Here is a 21,635-nt window from a genome sequence, read left to right on the forward strand (position 1 = left end):
GATTTCAGTACCGGTGTGTCTCTGTGACTGTAGGGGGAGAGCGGTGCACAAATCCAATCTATTCCCGGCTCGATAAAACGTCAAGTTGTAACACAGAGGTGTTTAAGATGTCACAGAACGCTATTGCATTTACTATTTTTAGCTCTATGCTCTTTTTTTCCTAGAGCGGTTTGCCCCGGAATATTGGTGATTTGTGGCCGAACATACCCCGTGTGTGTATCTCTGGATAGCCAGCATCGTGGAGCTTGAGAGGACCAAAACCACCCTAATGTGGCGTAGAACCGGCGGACTACCTTTGTTTTTGGAGAACATAAACAACTGGAGCAGACGCAGTCCTTAAAATGCGTTTTATTCTGGAGGAAAGGCAACATAGCCACAGGCGGCATTGCCAGTGTTTTTGTGGTTAGCATGTTATTATGGATGCTTCCGCTCTGGCATCATTTGAGTGGAACAGCTGTGCAGATGTGGAGGCAATCCAAAATCCGTGTCACGATGTAGAGGCGTTTTCTGGTGCGAACTGATCCGCTGTCGTGAGGGGGACCGATGGGGGGGTCAAAGATGACCCTGGCTGTGGCCGTGGTCCTGGCGGTGCTGCTGACGCCACCAGCTCGCGCTGCATCTGAGATGGACCCCTACAAAATATTAGGTGTGACCAGGAGTGCAAACTCAGCTGAGATCAAAAAGGTCTACAAGCGACTTGCAAGAGAATGGTAAATATATTTTTGATGGGACAACTAACCAGTTTGACATGTTCAGTTCAAATGAGCCTCTGTTTCTTCAGGCATCCTGACAAAAATAAAGATCCAGGCGCTGAGGATATGTTCATCAAGATCACCAAATCCTATGAGGTTAGTTCTGGTTCAGGTGGGTTTGACCATTTGTAGCAGTCATGCCTGAAATGTGTGCATCATCTCCAATCCAGATCCTGTCCAGTGAAGATAAACGGGCCAACTATGACCGTTATGGGCAGACTGATGACACCCAACCGTATGGCAGCGGTCATTATGGCCATCGCCATGACAACTTCTACTTTGATGAGTCCTTCTTTAACTTCCCGTTCAACAACAAGAACCAAAGAGACTTTGGCGACAACAAGTACACCCTTCACTTCAACCACTACATCAACGACGTGGTTCCTGACAGCTACAAGAGGCCCTACCTGATAAAGATCACCTCCGATTGGTGCTTCACCTGCATCCACATCGAGCCTGTGTGGAAAGAGGTGGTGCAGGAGATGGAGAGTCTAGGTTAGAGATGAGGTCTCCTGTCATGCATGAACTCATATGGGTTTAGATCATCCGTGGATGCCTTGTCTTTGCAGGTGTTGGGATCGGCGTGGTGGATGTAGGCTATGAAAGACGGTTAGCCAATCACCTCGGTGCTCACCGCACCCCATCCATACTTGGAGTCCTCAATGGCAAAGTGACATTTTTCCATTATGCTGTCGCAAAGGAACACTTGAAGCAGTTTGTAGAAGACCTTCTTCCTCAGAGGCTGGTGGAGCAGGTACATACGTGTATGTGGGGAGGGACAAACATGTTTTACACAGATCTAAAGACTTACAGAACAGCATAGAGCTTTAGATGATTTGCGGGTTTAATATTCTGTCCCAGAATTATAAAAGTAATTTTTCTTTGTTACTGCACCTTTGAACAAAAATGTTGCCCCCACCACATTCTTAAAAACTCACCAAAACTTGCCTATTACCCAGGAAAAATGAATTTTTTGACATTGTGAAAAACACCTTAGTGGCCATTTTGTGGCAAAGTTTAAAATTAAGAGATTTTTCACATTTTGGCACAATAAGGGAAAATAAAACTTTTTGTTTGAGTCATCTTTAGGATATTTCACACACACCTCACCAGGTTAAGTTTCCAACCTCAACCGAAGTTTCGCTGACTTTTGATCCCAAAAAGAGGAGAACATCTTGAATTTTTCAAAATAAGAAATCACCTCAAGTATCTTCTTCAAATATAAACTCCTCGTAGGTATTTTGATCTATTGCCTCATAACTCCTTGAGCGTCATTGGGAAGCTACTTGGAAATAAAGCATCTAGAACAGCGTTAGCTTGGCAAGCTTGCAAAAGTGGTTACTCACAATTTTTATCGGAATATTGTGAAAATTTAATGCAAGTCCTTTGCTTAAGCTGAACGAAACTATAGGACACACAATCTAAATATATTGGGAATGTGGGATAACAGGAAATTTCACTGGCCAAGGAAATCCAAAAATTCCCTTTTGCAGATTCTTTTAAAAATGATATAGGCCTGTTCATCAACCCCAGGCAACCGCAAAATAATATGGTTGCTATGGAGATAAAAGGCTGCCATTATGAAAATAAAAACGTTTTTTCATGAATTAGTCATGTGCAGCTCTGACCAGGGGGGCAGAGGGGGAGAATGAGGAGGATGAAGCATCCAATGAGGGCGAGTAGAAAGGGGACCATGGGGCGGATCATTCAACGCTGCCTATTGCTTTAATTTTTATTATTTTCATATTTCAGGTCAATGATAAGAATGATCAGCAGTTCCTGAACAGCTGGCATGACCTCAACAAGCCACATGTGCTGGTCTTTGACCAAGTCCCTGTTGTTCCCCTTCTGTACAAAGTAGGTTGTTATTATAACAAAAACGGGCATCAATTTCAATGAGTGCAAACGTCATAATCCTTTGTTTGTATCTTTAAAGCTGACAGCCTTTGCTTATAAAGACCATCTGCAGTTTGGCTATGTGGACCAGGGCCTCACAGAGACGGCCGATCTGCAGAAGCGCTTCAATATCAACACTTACGCTCCGACCATTCTGGTCTTCAAAGAGAACATCGACAAGCCCGCTGATATTATACAGGTGAGACAAAGTAATAAGCAGGCTTTAAGAATTCTTGTTTTCCAGTTTTTCTCCTCTAACATCTCGTGTTTTAACAGGCCAAAGGACTGAAAAAGCAAATAGTTGACGAGTTCATGTCCAACAATAAGTTCCTCCTTGCGCCTCGACTGGTCAATCAGAAGCTCTTTGATGAACTGTGTCCCGTCAAGCAGTTTCATAGACGCAGGAAGTAAAAATCTAAACTTCCTTCCTTCAGATACAAAACAGTTTAAAATCCAAATGTCTTCTATTAAACTGTTGTCTCTTCTCAGATACTGTGTTCTGCTCATTACTGGTGACGAAGACATTTTTGCTGCTGGGAACCAGGAGTTTGTTTCTTTCGCATCGACCAACACTAAGGAAGTTGTGAGGTTTGCTTATGTGTATCAGCGGCTGCAGCAGCCTCTGTGTGACGTTCTCATGCAGAGCAGAGACGGCTCACCGTCAACAGCACAGGTATGCTGCCAAATGCCCAGCAGAGTCAGATGTAAATGCAGGAACCGTGGTGTCGTTTGCTACTTTCCTGCAAAAAAAAAATAAGGAAGACCACTCTTTAAAATCATTATCTGAATGCAGAAATAACCAAATAGCTTTATTGTCATTGTAGAGGTACTATGAAAGTTAGCAGCATTTTCCTTGTGCTAGACTGCAAGAACAAGATATACGAGTAACAAACTAAGTAAGAAACTAATTAAATACATTCTATTGCTATAGCAAAATTAAAATGCTAATTTTTGCCTAATTTTAGGGCAGTGACAGTCTCCTACCCCTAGTTCTTGTTTCCAATGACTTGTATCGCCTCCTAGAGGGCAACAGGTCAAAAAGGTGACGTCCAGGGTGGAACTGTCCTCGGTGAGAGCGGTGGATGTGGAGCAGCGACAAGCCGATGATCTTCTCTGCTGTCTTTACAACCCTCTGCATCCTATTTTTCTCTGCCTCAGTGGAGTACAGTACCACACTGTGATGGCGTTGGTCAGCAGAGTCTCCATGCTGAAGTTTTAAAAGGTCACCAGCAGCTGGACGTTTAATGAATAATATAGTTCATCAGAGGTTTCCTTACAGATGTGATGAACTGACTTAAGTTAGAATTCTGAAGGTTGTTTGGTTCTAACATTTGTACTACTTTTAAAAAATAATCAACATTAACCTAAAAAATAAAAAAATATATATATGTATGTATATATATATATATAAAGACACATGTGCATGCACATACAAAAATACATGTTTACTAGTATAATTACACTTTACAAGTATTTAACATTTTAACAATAATTTACGTTTTTTTACAGTATTATAAATCTCAAAATCATTTTTAAAACATTACATAACAAGGGGTAACACATCCAGCCTTTTTTTTAATTTGACAAAATATGTAAATGCAAGATAAAATAAGCAAACTACAAGTTCAATAGTTTTTATTTAAAAAGTTATGACTCACATGGCTTTTATTAAAAATGTTGCCATAACCAGCAAATAAAAAGCGTCACAGTATTGCACAAAAAGTTGTTTTGAAGCTGTTGCAATCAGGAAATGATAAACTGCAGGAAACAAATAAGTCTGCACACGATTGCCAAAAGCATAATACGAGATCAAAACATAACATTCTAATTACTAAACTTTATTTTAGTTATCTGTTAATTTTCTTTTTAAGTATTTTTTCTCATAATCAAAATCAGAGAGAGAGTAATATTAGAATAAAGAAATTAGGCCTAAAAAGAGTATATTCATTTTTAACTTTTAGTGTGTTTTATTGTCTTCAAATTAAAACTGATAAAAATCAATATTCAATTGGAGGTTTGATGTATTTAGTTTTTAGTTTAGAATTTTGACGAATTTCTTTAAGAATGAGAAAACTTCACTTTTCAGGCTGTAAGCCAACTTAGTCATTTATTTGCACAGCTTACTCTCAGAAAACATGGCGAGTTTGATGTAGCCGTGTTGCTTTCATTTGAACTCTTTTAACATCTATTTCTTCAGATTCTTTTGTAGAATTCATATTTTTTACTTCCATTTGTTGCAACTGTAAGGCTTCTTTGAGAGAAAACATGCAGTTATCAAATAAAAAAAGGGAATCTAGTTTTCACAAAAGCATTTTTCATGTTGACTTGTTCCATTATCAGTCACAAGGTTTAAAGTGATTTAAAAATCCTTTTGCTCAGTTTGTTTTGAAAAGGGGATTGTTCTTGTTTTTCTTCATCTTCATTCCTGGTTGTGGATGTGTGGGAAGGTGGTGATCCTGGAGCGGCGGAACACTGCAGGGAAAGCCTTGTTCAAGCCGGTTACTCCTTGGAATGGGAGGGAGGAGGAGAAACAGCTTCTCCTGGAGGAGCTGGACCGACTCCAGAAGGACCCCTCCATCCTCATCCATGATGCTGTTCTGCCTGCACTCAACAATGAATTCGCCTCAGTATGTTTCTTCTCAGTGAAATTCCCCTTTATAAAATAAAAGTTACATTTTTGGGTAATTATAAGACTTTAACTCCGTAGATGTTTGTAATCCGGTGGATCTATGCATCATACGATTACCTCTCTGAAGTCATCGATGATATTCTACATAACAACTGGTAGGTTGTGGCATCTTTAGACTAAGAATTTCTAACTTTACAGTACAAAGTATTTTCTCAGTCGCCACTTACTGTTAAACCTCTTATCCTCCTGTTTCTGTGATGACTCAGGCGTGAGATGATGCCTCTTCTCTCCCTCATTTTCTCTGCCTTGTTCATCTTGTTCGGAACTGTGGTCATCCAGGCCTTCAGGTTGGTTGATTCATGGATTCCATGTTTATTTCTGTATCGGAAACCAAAAGAATGTGAAGAAGCTACATTAACAATTTCTTATTTATTTATTGTGTGATTGTGCAGTAGGATTTATTTAGGAAAATTACCAGATTCTTTCCTCCACATCAGTCTCTTTACTTAGATCCACTCATTTCTTCAAGTGGCTTCTCTAGTCTGTATCTTAATTCTAAATTGAAACCTCTAAGCAAGCAAAGTTAAACAAAAAAACAAATGTCTTTTGAGAGTTGCTTTCCTCAGTGTTAAAGAGCCACAAAGTCAACTTCAAAATAAAAGAAAGCTGCAGACAATACCAGGAATCCGACTTAAATTATGGCTTTATTGAAACAGGTTGTTCCCGCGCACCAAACCTTTCTAATATGCAGCGACCGGTTCTATAATGTAACAAGGTCGCTGCCAAAATAGTTGGAAACACGGTGGATTCACATTGATCAATATAAAATACCATTTCTTATGCCAGTTATATCATTTAATTTTGTTGTATTGATCCACCACACCTTAGAGGCCAGTCCATTAAAATAATATTACACTTTAAACCGGTGTGCAGGGCTAACAAGGCTGGGAACCGCTTAAATGGACAGTTATAGATTTTACGTGATTCTCCATTATTGTGTAATCTTAAATTGCTCCAATTACATTGCATTATGAGACTGCATAACTTTCAACTATGTTTAAAGCAGCAAATGCAGAAAATTTTGGGCAAGCACCATTTTTGTTGCACTTGTATTGTTAGGTTGGCGGTGTGAGGAGCTGTAAGCTAGCGGGAGAGAGTATAAACAGAGAGCTCTTAGTTATGAGTGATGGGAGGATAGGTGGGATGCTCTTTGGCACTGGCCCCGCCCACAACGCAGAGATGAATTTCTAATTAATCATTACCGCTCTGCAGCAAGTATGTCCTGGAAAATGACACTGTTTTTTTAATTTTGGTTAAAAACGGCATAATTATAACTAAAGCTTTGAAAATAGATCAAAAGATGATGGGAGTGGGCCTTTAAGGAAAAGTTCTATACAGCAAAAAATAAACAATGCTCAAAATCATCACTCGGCCTCAAAATCACGAAGGACGTTGGCTAAAAAACTCATAAAAACAGAGATGATAAAAAGAGGTCTCTGGCTTTACATTGAGGAAAAACAGCACGAAATGCTGTACAAACATGGCAAATTGCACAACATGGCAGAAAAAAAATATTTAAGTGCCTTTCTCTTTCTGTTTACGTTATTTTTATGTTTTCTGTGTCCATGTAGTGATTCTAGTGCCGATCAGCTGGTGAAACTGACGGGGAAGGATGGGACTACAGCAGAAAATGGGTCTTCAAGTAGCACCTCAAGGCAAGAACATCCTGCATTTCTTTTTTGAATTTCAGGTGTTTATGATCTTTGTTTATTTTGCTTACTTCCTTAGTCGTCCACCTAAAAAGAATTTCGTGGAGGTGACGGAGCTGACGGACATCACCTACACGAGCAACTTGGTGAAACTGAGGCCTGGACACATGAATATAGTCTTGGTGCTCACTGACGCCTCGAAAAACATCCTCCTGAGCAAATTTGCAAAAGAAGTCTATTCTTTCACGGGGTGAGCTTGACAGAGTGGATGGAGGGAAATTTGCCTTGCTTACGTCTTGATATTTGAGTCATTTCTCAATCCCACTCTTCCAGGAGCATGACTCTACATTTCTCCTTCCTGAACATCGACAAACACAGCGAGTGGATGAACACTCTGCTGGAATACGTTCAGGATGCCATGCAGATCGAGGCAGACGAGGAGGAGGACGGCGGGAACCGCAAGATGGACTACACTGGCCACGTGCTGGCTCTGAACGGCCACAAGAAGTGCTTTTGTCTGTTTAAGCCCGTGTACACCGGGGAGGACGTTGACGGAAAGCTCTCCGAGGATGAAGGGGTGACGTCAGGGGGGAGGTCCAGGGCCAGATCCCGTGACGATCACCCCGCCCGTAAATCCAGACGCCCTCGCAGCACACCCACCCTCCAGATCCACCACAAATTGGACCGCCTCGGCTTGTGGATGGAGAGACTCATGGAAGGCACATTGCCCTGTTATTACGTCCAGACCTGGCCTGGCATTGACAAAATCACCTCCAGTAAATAGACCGAGGCGGATTCATTTTTTCCACGCTTTTTTCCACAAATTTTAAAAAAATCCACATTTGAGAGGTAGAGATTTCCTTTAGGAGATGCTGATATTTCAGATTCCTCTGAGCTTAATGCATGCTTTTCTCTGCGATTGTTGGTAACAATTATTTAGGGAAGCCTCTACTGCTTCAGCCTTTTTAAAGCTAAAATCACTGTGGCCACCTCTGCTCCTGCCTGTCCTGCTGTCACTTCCAGTCTCACTAAGAAAGAGAATGTAAAGACGGACTCGATGCTTCACCTGTCAATATAGTTTCAAAGCCTGGAGGACAAAGAAATGGGATTTTCAGTTTCGTGTTTTCACCCACCTCCATGCGGCTGACCTAATTCTCGACGACAGGTTGCTGCTCTTTGCACAAAGTAAAAGTCCTCAACCATTTCAGATGTTCAACAAGCCGTTGTAGAAAACCTCTGTGGATTAAAACTGTGAGTATGGATGCATGACACTGACATTTAGCCTTTTTTATGCATCTAAGCTAAACTTTTTTCAAAGGATATGTTCTTGGTGTGGAATTTCTTGTGCAATACACTGTTGTCATGATAACACATTTTACTTTAAACGACAAGATGTGTGCATTTCCGGATAGAGTGAAGGAGAAAAAAAAAAGTTTAGGAAGCTTTTATGCGTTCAACCAACTTCAGTAGCTTCATGTAGCAAACTGTAAAAACCTGTGTGACCCTGTCAGAGCATCTTCTATCCACAACAGAAAGTGTATGTTTCAATGCACTAAATATCAATTTGCTGAACCTTGTGGGTGTAGTTGTTTAGGATATTTATTCTCTTGCAGGATGTGAGTTTAAAAAAAGAAAGTTAGGTCTTTTTCTCCATTTATGCTCTTGCTGGTTGTTCATGTTCAATAAAAAGAATAACTTGTGAGATGACTTTTACTTGACTGTGCTTTGGTGTCTGATTTATCTTTTACAGGAAGTGCATGCAGCGTTTCAAATAAACATGACGCAGTCTCCTGTTGGGAAAGAGCTGCTGAGATTGCAGTGAAAACAACAACAAAATTCCATGGAAAATGAATAACATTTGAAAAAGTCATAAATAATTTCCACTGACTTTCTGTTAAGACAGTTATAAATGAGAGGTAGCTGCGTTTTTCGATGAACTCAGAGTGTATAAAGAGGTAGAACTGAACCAGGAAACTCTTTACACAGAAACAGCAAAACAAATGTTTGTGATGGAAAAACAATTGATGTTTAAACCAAAAAACAAAGTATATTGATAATATAACTAAGTTTTAGAATATGTTTTTAAATAACACTTAGATTTTATCTAAGGTCTATTTGGGGACTTACTAGAACACTTAGTTTTGGCTTTGGTTTTGTGCTTTATCCTTTTCTTTTTGTTGGGTTTTACCTTCATGTACACCCTTATAAGGAATTGGAGCCGAAGAGAGAGGAGGAACTGCAAATGACTTTATTTCGACCTACCATTGTATTATTACCACAAATTTGCTACCTTTGTTTTAGTGCAGAAATGATAATTGTCTTTGAAAATTTAAAATAAATATTAATAACTATGTATCATTTACAGAGCATATGGAACATATTCAGACCCCTTTACATTTTTGTATAATTGCAGCCGAATCGTGAAAGTTCCATTTATTTATAGACAAAAAATCTGAAAATCACATGGTCATTCATCCCATTTCCCCATTGCACCCCTTTGAGCTAGAACAGCCATAAGTAGTCTTGGAAATCATAAAAGATGTTTGTCATACCTGGATTTGGTCCTCTGCCCTTCTTCCTTGCAGATCCTTTCCAGTTCTGTCAGGTTGGATGATGAACGTTGGTGCACAGCCATTTTCACGTCTCTCCAGAGATCCTCAGGTGGGTCAGGACTCTGGCTAAGCCATTCAAGAACAGTCATCACAGAGTTGTTCTAAAGGCACTCCTTTGTTATTTTAACAGTGTTCTTTAGGTCACTGTCTTGTTGAAAAGCTCCAAAATATCTCTAACATTTATCTGTCCTTCAATTGCAACCAGTCATCCTGTCCCACAGACCCCCCTAAAATCATGATTCTGCCACCACCATGTTTCACTGATGGGACTGCATTGGGCGGCTGGTGATGAGCAGTGCCTAGTTTTCTCCACACACACACACACACACGCACGCACACACACACACACACACACACACACCCACACACACCCACACACACACACCCACACACACACACACACACACACACACACTGCTAAGAATTATTAACCTCAAAAACATACATTTTAGTCTCATCAGACCTTAGATGACCCCACCCTTGCATTGACCATGACAAAGGTGGATAAAGGTGGAAAGATTTCCTGTAATCCATGGACACCAGTGAAGATCACAAATCATTGAAGAAAAAAGTTTCAGCGCACTGTCTAGTGGGTCTAGATGACCCAACTCCCAATGTTTAAGTGCCTAGGATAGCACAAGGGCTAATAGTCTGGTAGTCCTTCAATGTTTTTTTTTCCGTTTATTTGTTTTGGCCAAACTATGCTGGCTTTCATATGTCTCAGACGGAGACATATGAGACATAAAGTCCCAAATGATGGAGAGCTGCAGTGATAGTTGACTTAGAAGAACTTTCTCCCATCTCCGTACTTCAATTCAATTCAATTTTATTTGTAAAGCCCAAATTCACAACAACAGTCGTCTCGATGGGCTTTGTAACAGTAATTGAAAAAGTAATACATAAAATCAAATACTTCATCTCTTGAGCTCAGCCACAGCTATCCTTTGGCTCTTCTCCCAAGATTGCTTAGCTTTACTTGGACGACCAGGTCTTCCAGGAGTCCCAAATGTGTTCCATGGAATGAACTTTTTTTTTTTGACCTTGGCCAGACCTGTGCCTTTCCACGATGTCTCTGAGCTCTTCTGACAGCTCCTTTGACCTCACGATCCTCATTTGCCCTGACACACCGTGAGCTGTAAGGTGTGTAGACAGATGTGTGGCTTTCCTAAGAAAGTCCAATCAGTTAAACTAAACACAGCTGGAATCCAATTAACGAGTAAAATCATCTCGAGGAGAATTAGAAGAAATGGACTACATGAGAGTTGAATGTGAATGTCATATCAAAGGGGCTGAATACTTTCAGTTTGCTTTTATTTTAGATATGCAGAACATTTCTATTTTGAATGTCAATATAGGGCTCTAAGTGTGCAGCATTGGGGAATAAAAAGAACTTTCCTGATTTTGGCAAATGGCTGCAATAATACAAAGAGCGAACAGGTCAAAGGGGTCTGAATAATTTCTGTATCCACTAGACTAGAGTTTTCTTTTTAAATTGTATTATTGTCCTGGACTTGGTTGGATCTTGGTCATCAATCTGTAGTGTTTTTATGCTCCACAAGAGGGAGCTTTATGCACATGTAAAATATTGGTACATACGTTACTATATGAACGCAAGAAAAATAAATCAATATAATAATAAAATCCACACAAGAGACGACAAAACCCATTAAAATCCATCAAACATTTATTTGTGAATTCTATAAGAAACCAGAGGCAGTAACATTTTTTACAAGCTACATCGGAAAAACAAATATTCCCACCTTTCAAAACTTCTTGTTTGAGTCAAATTTTCTTTTTAGCATTTGCTGACATTTTTTTCTCTCCGTTGTTTCTCTTCATAAAAAAGCATCTATCTACAGAGGTGTATAGGAGAAGAGAGCTACATACTTCTACAGCGATCCAGGTAGGATCGGCTGTTGACATTCAGCTTTTCTCAAAGCAATGAAAAAGGACAAGGTAAAAATCTGCCTTCTTTTTTTAAGCTTCAGCGCAGTGGGACACATTCCTTAACTATATACTAAATTAAATAAGCTTCATTGCATTCTCCTTAAGAACCAAGCATCATTAGAAAAAGATTAGGTTGCACGAAGCAAATTTACAGGCAGTCTCTAAGTTCAGCTACCATTATGAACACCTAGTAGTTCATTTACATAATCCCAGCATGTAGACGTCTTGTGAATGGGATGAAAACACATAAGAAAAATGATCCACTATGGCTCTCAGCCTGCACGGAATTATCTGCCAATAGCTGGTAAAGTGTTACCTGTAAGGTGTTAATGTAAGTGGCTAAAGTCGTTATAACCTGAAGGGCTGGAATGAACCTGACAGGCAGGCAGAAAATGGAGAGCTGACGCAGGAAAACAAAATAATGCCCCACATTTCTTTTCTTTTTTCTGACACAGTATAAAGTATTATGCAATAGTAGTAGCATTCAATCTTTTTTCATGTCTGCTGTAATACAATTTCTGTTCAAACAGAATAAAGTGTGTTTTTATGACAGTTAAAAATCATTAAGTATGTTTTTTTTTTCTGTGAAAATCATTAAATATCTTCCCTGAAATTCAGAAAAAAACTATGAATGGGACTGAAACTGAGCTGCAACATATCCCACTGTCTTCAGCACAGGCTTATGCTTTACCATCACATTTAACATCAAATGTATACCTGGTATGATTTTTTTCACCCATGTCGAGGCATTGTCACAAACAAAATAAAACACCTTGTCCTCTGAGCTGCCAGTGGAAAAAAAATATCAAAAATTATTTTAACATGTTTATATGAAATTTGGCATATTCATACGGTATAAAAGATGGAATCAAATCTTAAAAAAATAAATTCAAAAAGTTAAAAGGCCAAGACACCTTTGTAGAGCAAAGGCACTTGAAGTGACCTTCTGTTAGGCGAAAAGGATATTTTGATCGGGTTCAGTAAAAAATGTCATAAATAAATTCCACGGACTTTCTATAATGAGAGTTATTATAAATGAGATATCTCTGAGTCTTTTTTTGATCTCAGAGTGTATGAAATAGTACAAAGAGGTAGGACAGAACCTGATAAACCTTCTGGAGTTTCATACAGGAATAACTTAAAAAAAATCTACATCACAGGCTTTGTTACATTTTTTTTAAACAGAAACTGAATAAATGAAAATTTAAAAAAAAATGTTCAAGACAAAAAAAAAATGTATGATTCTGGTCTTTATTACATTTGTGTTATTTAGATTTTCCCTGTGATTACAATATATTTTACCTGATGGATGTTTAAATCAAAGTAATAGTTTCTTTCTACTTAATAACTGTTAGGTATAGAATAAATGTCCCAAATACTCATGAATGGCTCACCTTGTGGTAATTTTTATTTGTTAAAGATTTGGATCATTCAAACAGTTTTGGGTCGCACCAAAGACAGGTTTTAAGTTTGTCCCCCAGCCTTTGTGTTATTTTCTATGCACGAGTTTTTGGTTTTATTTACTTGATTACAAATATTTTTGATAAAAGTGACTGAAGTGCAGCAAGTGGAAAATGACGACCCGTCAGATAACTTTTTTGATTACCGATATTGTATTTTAGCATGTCAGTCTAAGCCCTAGTTCATCACTGCATTAATAGAGGTACATTTGGAGGAACAAAACAACGCTTAGACTATTGAGCAGCGATCGAACCTATTACATTAGGCTGCTCAAAACAATTTCTTAAATTTCAAAAAGCTGCACCAACAAGAGGAAAAAACAAAATGCCCATATTTTAGAGTTGTTGCATCTCAAACAATATTATTTTCCCCTAAAACCACATTAGATTTTCTTTTAGTAGTTAGCTTATGAAGTTAGCAAATTCAATCCCTTACCCCTAAAAGACTATATAGTGTGGGGCAATCCTGTGCTCTGGATTTTCACGCAATGCTCACTACTTTTCGTTTTTACGCCAAACTCATTGACAACCCATTTGCAGAAGTAAAAATCTAATAAAAATGAACATTTGACCAAAGCTATTCATTAATCTACTGTGTTCTGATGATAAAAACTTGGATGATTTAAAAAAATAAGTTTACTTTTTTTTTTTTTTCAAATGAAAGATCTTTCAAATGCAATGCATTGTGGTCTATTTTAGCCAATCTAGTGAGCCTTGATGTACACTGGTTTTTTGCAGAAACTTCTAGGGGCACTGGATTTTGGAATTGCAGATCCCGACATCCACCAAAAAAGATGGCGAATACTCTGCATAGCGCACTGGGTTGGTAGGGAATGCAGACACGACCAAAAATCTGTCCTGGCCTTTTAACAGCACATTTTTGGCTGCACCACCCATTTTCTCTTCATGTTTTTAAATATAGTGTGCATCAGAATAATATTATCTGTCATAATTAAAGTTTTCAGCTTTAAATACCAAAATGAGACACATAAAAAAAGAATAAAGAATAGCTCCGACATTTATGGGCAAAAAAACCCAAAAGCTAGTGTTGCGATTAACAGACATTTTGTACAGTGGATGGAAAAATGATTCTGCAGTAGTGAGATCTGTGCCGACTGTGTCAATGCTTCCTAAAACCTAGAAATAAATGGCAGCATAGAAACTGTGGGTTCTTCTTCGGATTACTATCTGAATACATGAACCCTGAATGTAATGCCCTGATATGGATCTGTGAAACACCGAAGGGCAAACGTCTCGTGAAACAGCAGGAAGCCTTCAGCAGTTGTTCTGCTGAGTAGCACCACAATGAAGTAATAAAAACAGCAACCGAGTGACGTTAGAGAAAACAATAAAACATAATAACAACGAAAATGTGGGCATAAGTATTTACTTTTCAAAAATCAAAACCTTTATCACAAAATTCTAAAATGGAGAACTTCCTATAAAACTGCTCACTTTTTGGTTGCCCGTGTTCACCAGAAAAAAATCAATATTTCTCGAAACAGAAAAGAAGAAAAAAAAGCAGGGTTTGAATTATGTTTAATTTAAATTTAGTTCATGCTGTGACAAAACAAACAGGTGATCTAGCAGGCACTTTGATTCATTTGTAGCAAAGGTGATGAGAACTCAGAAAAATGCAGATAATTGTATTTGTATGCTTGTGCTCAATGTTTGATGTTGCTTCAGTTCCCAGTTTTCTCTAACATGTGAATGGCTAAAAGCGGACTGTTTTGAATGCATAAACCATAAGTAAATAAAGAAAAAAATTATTTAGCTTTTTTATTTTATTTGCAACTTATTTAAATAAAATAAATAAGGCCAAAAATGTGCTTTTCTTGAAAAAAAGCTAACGGTCCACTCTGTTTGAGTCTGGTCTCAAAATGAATTTTCAGCTCTCAGCTTTCAATTTTAAGATTATTTATTCATAATGCTACATCTACATTTAAAACTCTTCCTGTTCTTGTAAAAAGGGAATGATGTGAGGAGTCTACAATATACTAACACGTTTTAAACAGTGTGAAACTGAGAGGATCAAGGCTGCACTTTTCCTAACTTCTTAGTGTTCTATTATTATTTCTGAGGTGAAAGAGGAAGTGTTAGATATTTTAAATAGCTATTAAAAAACGTTTTAAAGTGTAAGTTTCCAAAATCCGGATTGGCCATATTATTAGAAAAGGAATGTATATTTTTTCTGTGACTACGTGAATTGTTATCCAAGGGCAGAAAAAAACAGCAGGTTTTAAGGTTAGAGGTCACAGCTCTGTCTGACCTCTGACCTCAAATGAGTTGATCAAGTATATTTTCTATGGATGTAGGTCCCTTACATGTAGAAGGTTTTGGAGCCATTAGTCCCTAACCAACTTTCCAATATTACTCATAGTCCTTTAAAACCAAAAGCTTTTTGCTCTTCTTCTATGAGATTTTTTAGTTTTATGATCTCACTGGTCCTTCAGTTAAGGCCTGGTCAAGCTGAGCTCTTCCTTTTTGTGCATCCAATAATAATAAACATCCTCGTGGTCATAAAAACACTCATCTATAATGTGAAATCAGGATTTCCCTGTCAAACGCTTGTTAGAAACACTCAGTGGAATGTCTTACTCATAGCAGGAACATCTCTCAGCCGAACATCTGGAGTTGATCTCTGACAAAAAAAACATTTCTAGAAAAAAATCAACCCCATCAGCTTCTAACAAAAAGTGATGGAAATGAGTGAAAGCCTCCAGAGTAACCCTGGAGTAAATGCATATGCAGACAGCCCCTCTCTAACTGCCTGTTTTTGAATTGAACGGATGATTGAACAGTGGGATGGTTAACTGATTTGAGGAGGGGGGTGCAGTACCGCTTCAGTGTGAACTGGGGATTTTGTAGGTCCGGTTCTGACATCATTGTTAAAAGTGGATGCTGGTAGTTTGTTGGTAAATAGACGTGTCCTTGGCATCATGGGAACAATCCGGACAGCAGTGACAGGCTGTTGTGTGTCTGTGCTCATGTGGCAGTAGGCTTGTAGGGCAGTCTGCAGTGTGCTCTCAGTGTTTGGCAGTGCACTTGTGGTGTGTGTGAGCATGTATACATATGAAAGCCTGTGTGTGAAGGCGGTATTCTGAGTGCAGTGGAGCAGCAGGAGCGCCGTCACTCATGGCAACCATCCCCCTTGTCCTCTGCTGTGGATGGAAAGTCTTGAGGTCGATGCTTGCATTGGCGACCAGAAGCTCTCGATGGTCGGGCGAAGCAGGCAGACTGGGCAGCGCAGTCGCAGGGGGATTCCTGAAAAACAACAACACATCTATGCTAAATATTGAATGTTTTATATATTTTAAATGAGAAAACAAAGGATCAGATCTTACCTCAAGCCCTGCAGCAACAGCGTTGTTTATCAGTTCCTTCCCCCCACCCATGATACTGACCATCTCCTCACCAGCTGTCTGTCTCATAAACCTCTTGTTTACAATCCTAGTAATGCTGTCGTTGCCTCCTCCCAATGCTGCCCCAGCGCCGAGTCCTCCAGACGCCATCAATGGGCACTCCAACTTGGACTGTTCAAATCCCCCCAGAACTCCCAGACCCCCAGGGCTGCTAAGGGAATCCTTCTGAACCTTCTCTCCTGAGACGGGGAGTCCTCCTGAGCCACGGCTGCTGCAGACGTTCCTGAAGAATTCCTGGACCAGTCCGCCATACCGCTGAGGGCTGGGATCCGACCCAACAGCGGAGGGTTTTCCTGCAGCGGGAAGCTGTCGAGCTGGACTGGCAGTAGGACCGGTACCTGGGGGGAAACACTGATCATTAGTGCGTCTTGGAATTGAGAAAAACCTTTTCTGGTTTTATGGAAATGAAAAGAATTTGGGGGAAAATTCATAGTTTATACAGGCGACATTGGGTGTCTAGAAAGGCACCATAAAAAATCAAATTCATTATTATTATTATTGATATCTGCTGCTTAACTGAAATATATAAAAAGAAAACATTTTGTTTTAAGACACAACCTTCCATTTAAGAGATAAAAATAATGTTTTAAGGATTTTGAGCCTGGTTTTTACTGAGTGGTCCGGCATTTTGAGCATTTCCATTATTGTGTTACCCATTAAACTAAAGCATTAAACCGGACCAACATTTTTGGTTGTACAGAAAATTTAAGTCTTTTTTCCACTGAGCGGTATGATCCCATTTTAAATGGTCCAGGCAATTCTGGTGAGCGTTTCCACTCAAAGTTGGAGCGTCACGGCGCATGCGGGGTGAAGCTAACAACAACAATGGAGCTCATCCAGCAACTCATATGTTTCCACTTGACTTTTAGTACTTTGTATAAACAAAGCATTTAATGTTGTTTGAGAGAAGACAGCAGGCGGCAAAGAGGAATACAGCCATGAAACATAAATTATAATATTAGCAAAATATTACATACATAAAAAAATGAGTCAAGTCCCTTTACTAAAAAATTTAAAGAAACAGATTTAAAACTATTTTTGGCTTCCATTGAAAAAATGAAATTATACAATCACAAATTTTCCAAAACAATAAGACTACTCATAACTTTTAAATAAAAGCAGAATACCTATAACATGAAGGCTGTACCATTACAAACTCCTCCACAGGCCACATGGAGCGCCTTACCGATCTCACCCCTCCAGAGTGACTCCGTGCTTCCTGAATGCTCCACCACACTGAAGAGGCTGGAGAGTCCGTCGGTGAGCCCACTCAGGACGGGGCTGTCCCTGGTGGTGGTGGAGCGAGCCCAGGCGGAGCCCCCTCCACCTCCACCTATAGGCCTCTGCTGGAGGCTCCACAGACTTCGGTCCCTGTTGGAGTCCAATCTTGAGGTGGAGCCTAAAGTTTTTTTTAACACATAAAAAGTTATGAAACTGAAGGGGAAAAGTGCTACAAGTGAATGGATAATTAAAATAAATCTTTAAAAACTTTTTACCTGAAGACACTCTGCGCTGTAATTTTGGAGATCCATACTTGGGTGAGCAGCATGGTCTGTCAATACGGCTGTGAACTTTATCCAGAGATGTGGAGATCTGTCGCGTTCGGGCCGACACCAGTGAAGAGGTGGTTGTTGGTGATGCACGAGGAGACCAGGACTTGGAGTGAAGCCCTGCCATCCTGCTGCTGGTAAGGATGTCCGTTTGAAGCCCAACGCTGACGTTCTGAGCTGCGGTCTGGGTGGATCTGGAGCACACACTGATCGGCTGCATGGAGAAACACATTTAGTGAAGATTATTTAAATAATTTTGCAACATTTCTGAACCCAAGATTTTTGACAGAAGGAAGAATAAAAGAGAGGGACATTACCGGACTGCCAGGTTCCCTGCTGGATTTCCTCTCTAGAGATGAAGAGCGAATGGCCTGACGGACACAGTTGGTCATTTCCTTCATGTCGTCGCTTAAGTTGGCTGAAATGTCCCCAATTTCCAGGTCGTGGAAAGCAGAAGATGACATCATCCCGTCAACCATTCTGCTAGGTGACCCACTGTTGTTGATGACGCTCGGCAAGGAGCTGGAAATGCAGCTGCTCCTGCTCTCCAGCAGCTCTCTGTGCTGGCTGGACAACGAGCTCAGCCACTGCTCGTAAGAAGAGAAGAAGGATGCCGGTTGTTGGGGGCGACCTTCCAGCGTGTCTACTGAATCTACGCTGGCATCTTTCTTGATTTCCCCAAGTGAGGAGGCCCCATTTTGACCGTGCTGAGGCTCCTGGCGTGACTGTCGGTGCTCCAGGCGCCTCACAGCAGGAGGACTGTAGTAGATCCTGATCCCACTGCTGACTGGAGCAGTGTAGCTCCTCTGCACAAATTCCAGATCCATCTGAGAGCTGCTGCTGGAGCCACTCGGTCCATCCCAAGTTTTACTCGCTTCTCTGACATCCAGCATCTAAAATATAACAAAGAATACATATGTGACAATTCATTTGTATTAAAATGATAAGTAAATATCCATCCATTGATTCCCTAAACCTGGTTGGTCCTTTTTGGGGATTATGGGATTGTTGTAGCCCACCCAGTACAGCCCACTGCATAGAAATATATATTTATATATAAAAAATGCTTTAACTAAAGGAGTCAGATAGTGATCCTACTAATGTCCACATAGTTAACACTTTCACAACTTTTCTCAAAAAAAAAAAAAAAAACAAGCCTAATGTCTGTTTGGAGTACAAAATGTTTATATATTTGGATTCTGTTTTTGACATCAAATTGAGCATCAATGTTAGTGCTGTTCTGCACTGTGAGGCAGCGAGGAGGTCCTGGTTTCAGCAGGTTCTCAAAATGGATGGATGGCTGGACAGCTGTCTTGATTGACAGCTGCCAACATGTTCTCAGCTCTAGAAAAACCTGACTGGGAGTGTTCCATCAGCTCCTGGGCTCAATTTTCCATACTTTTACTATTTTTGTAAAAGCTACAGATTATTAATGCGAGTCAATGTGACTGGCAACCACATTGCTTGAAGATGTGAGATCAAATCAGCCTAATACTAATCATTGGATCACATGACTAATCATTCACAGTCCAAAACAGGAAGTCAATTACAAACCTCACGGTTCTGGTAGGTCCAGTGCTTCTCGGTGGTGCCACCAAGCTGTGGGCGACTTATACTGAGCGGGAGAGCAAACTTCTCCTGAGTGGGGGTTCCAGTATCTTCTTGATCTACAGTAGATGACCTTCAGAGAAATAAACATTATAGGTCACTTTAATAAAAGTCTAGGACAAAACAAAATTTTTATTTCATTTGTGACTATCATTTCTTCCTAAGTGATTGAAAAAAATCATCAGACGTCACCTCTTTGATTCGACTCCATTAGCAGTATTTAAGTCCATGGTGGATTCGTCACCTGGGGGCTTTGATAGACAAGGCAGAGAAGACATTAGTACAAAATCAATAGATTTTAATTCAGTCGTTTAATAATGACTAAATAACCTGTGCACAATCTTAATTTGACTTCTTTTATTACCTTAAAATCACCTTTTATATTCTACAAACCTTTTTCTGATTGGAAGAAAAGACAATTTTCATTGGTTCATTAAGGCAGCAGCCACACAACCCCCCCCCCCCCCACACACACACACACACACACCCACACTGGTAATGCTGAGGCGGTGTGTTTCACACTTCAGGGGTGACATCAATTTCCCCATCGAGTGAAAAGTAAAAACAAGAATGACAGAGACACACAGATCTTATGTGTGATAGCGCAGAGGCACCTTTTCATTCTAGGACTATTTTAAAAAATAGTTAACTTTAACTAGTAAGAATAGGTGATAATTAGTCATATGACAAAGTTTGGTGACTGCAGTTTTAATATTTTCAGACTTATTGAACATTTTTGATCAGATCTGATTCATATCTCCATTAGAATTCTTAAAAATTGACTTTCTTCCAAGTTGTTGCTGCAGCACAAATATGATGATGATGCGTCTTTATGACTAGCTCATATCAATGTAATCATCTTTTTGTTTTTGAGATATAAAATGTATATGTATATATATATATATTTGGATCCCTTTTTTTCTGTAGCTTGCACTTTGCAGACGGTCCATTAACAGGCGTCTCCCGCAGTGTCTTTTTAATTTACATTAAAAAAATATTTTTTTCAAACTAGTGCCCAATTCTGCTGTGTTTTATGGCAATAATATGTCCTTTCATATCATGCAGACTTCTAGTAGAGATTTATCTGGTATAATATGCTTGAAGTACAAAGTTATTATCATAATAATGAGAAGAAAATAAATATCTGATCCCTAATCATTATTTAACATCCAATTTTCATCTCTTATGAAGTTAATTGATCATGTCTGATTTTGCTTTTGCTTTGCTTAAAAAAGTTTCTGTGGTTAGAATTAGAATATAATGGAAAAAAAACAAAAACAATTCTTTCCTCTGAAACTCCCCTTCAATGTCCTCCTTTTGTCACACTCATCCTGTAACATCATAAGAGCATTTCTGACATTCCTCGCCCTCAGGCCCCTCCCACCTTCTCCTGCAGCGCGGTGGCCTCCCTCAGTCTCTGCTCCCACTGAGCTCGCTCCCGAGCGAACCTCTCCAGCAGCTCCAGTTTCTCCCTGCCCCAGTTTCTTTCTCCGATCTGAAGCTGTTTGTTCAGGAAAGCCAGACAAATGCAGATGATGCAAACAAGAGATGAGCTCATAACCATCAGAGTGGAGTGTACACACACACGCACGCACACACGCACGCACGCACACACGCACGCACGCACACACGCACGCACACACGCACGCACGTACACACGCACGCACGCACACACACACGCACGCACACACGCGCGCTACCTGTTTGGTTAGGTCCATCACAGCAGCGTAGGACTCTGCCAGGAGGTGTTGGTGTTCCGCGCGTTCCTTCTTTAGCGCCACCTTCAGGTCTGAGGTGTCTAGTGTTTCACTTGGAGAAAGAGTTACGGTGGCTTTGCCAGATTTGGCCTCAAGCTGGAAGACAAAAACAAAAACCTTCATAAAAATGGTTCCTTTTTTTGTACTGAAATGTGAAAACATTAGATTTGTCTCAACAATTTTAAAAGACATTAAACTTAATTTGCGTTGTATACACAGAAAATGTGCTTGGAGAGGAAAATCCATGTAAATAAACAAATTAACTAACTTTGTAATCAGACAAATTTGGTCCT

The 21,635-nt window shown here is 39.8% G+C and overlaps 2 protein-coding genes across 4 annotated transcripts in view; one reads left to right on the forward strand and one right to left on the reverse strand.

Annotated features, from left to right (window-relative positions):
* Nucleotides 1-47: 47 nt before the first annotated feature.
* On the forward strand, nucleotides 48-8,699 carry dnajc16 (DnaJ heat shock protein family (Hsp40) member C16). Its single transcript, XM_004070318.3, has 14 exons — nucleotides 48-710; nucleotides 782-848; nucleotides 923-1,247; nucleotides 1,322-1,506; nucleotides 2,505-2,609; nucleotides 2,689-2,847; nucleotides 2,925-3,055; nucleotides 3,138-3,321; nucleotides 5,096-5,275; nucleotides 5,356-5,432; nucleotides 5,544-5,624; nucleotides 6,909-6,992; nucleotides 7,066-7,236; nucleotides 7,320-8,699. Exons 1-14 carry the CDS (start codon nucleotides 544-546, stop codon nucleotides 7,768-7,770), a joined length of 2,367 nt encoding a protein of 788 aa, XP_004070366.1. The 5' UTR covers nucleotides 48-543; the 3' UTR covers nucleotides 7,771-8,699.
* Nucleotides 8,700-11,264: 2,565 nt separating this feature from the next.
* soga1 (suppressor of glucose, autophagy associated 1) overlaps nucleotides 11,265-21,635 on the reverse strand; it is a 79,566-nt gene continuing 69,195 nt past the window's right edge. For all 3 annotated transcript variants that reach the window (XM_023956415.1, XM_020704474.2, XM_011476824.3), the window contains exons 16-24: nucleotides 21,286-21,438; nucleotides 20,970-21,086; nucleotides 19,778-19,836; nucleotides 19,532-19,658; nucleotides 18,295-18,870; nucleotides 17,924-18,191; nucleotides 17,614-17,826; nucleotides 16,350-16,765; nucleotides 11,265-16,269 (exon numbers count right to left, since the gene is read on the reverse strand). In XM_023956415.1, the coding sequence (XP_023812183.1) occupies nucleotides 16,135-16,269; nucleotides 16,350-16,765; nucleotides 17,614-17,826; nucleotides 17,924-18,191; nucleotides 18,295-18,870; nucleotides 19,532-19,658; nucleotides 19,778-19,836; nucleotides 20,970-21,086; nucleotides 21,286-21,438 (2,064 nt within the window). In that variant the 3' untranslated portion in view covers nucleotides 11,265-16,134. The remainder of the gene's footprint in view (nucleotides 16,270-16,349; nucleotides 16,766-17,613; nucleotides 17,827-17,923; nucleotides 18,192-18,294; nucleotides 18,871-19,531; nucleotides 19,659-19,777; nucleotides 19,837-20,969; nucleotides 21,087-21,285; nucleotides 21,439-21,635) is intronic.

Source organism: Oryzias latipes, chromosome 7, assembly GCF_002234675.1.
Source record: "Oryzias latipes chromosome 7, ASM223467v1".
NCBI lineage: Eukaryota > Metazoa > Chordata > Actinopteri > Beloniformes > Adrianichthyidae > Oryzias > Oryzias latipes.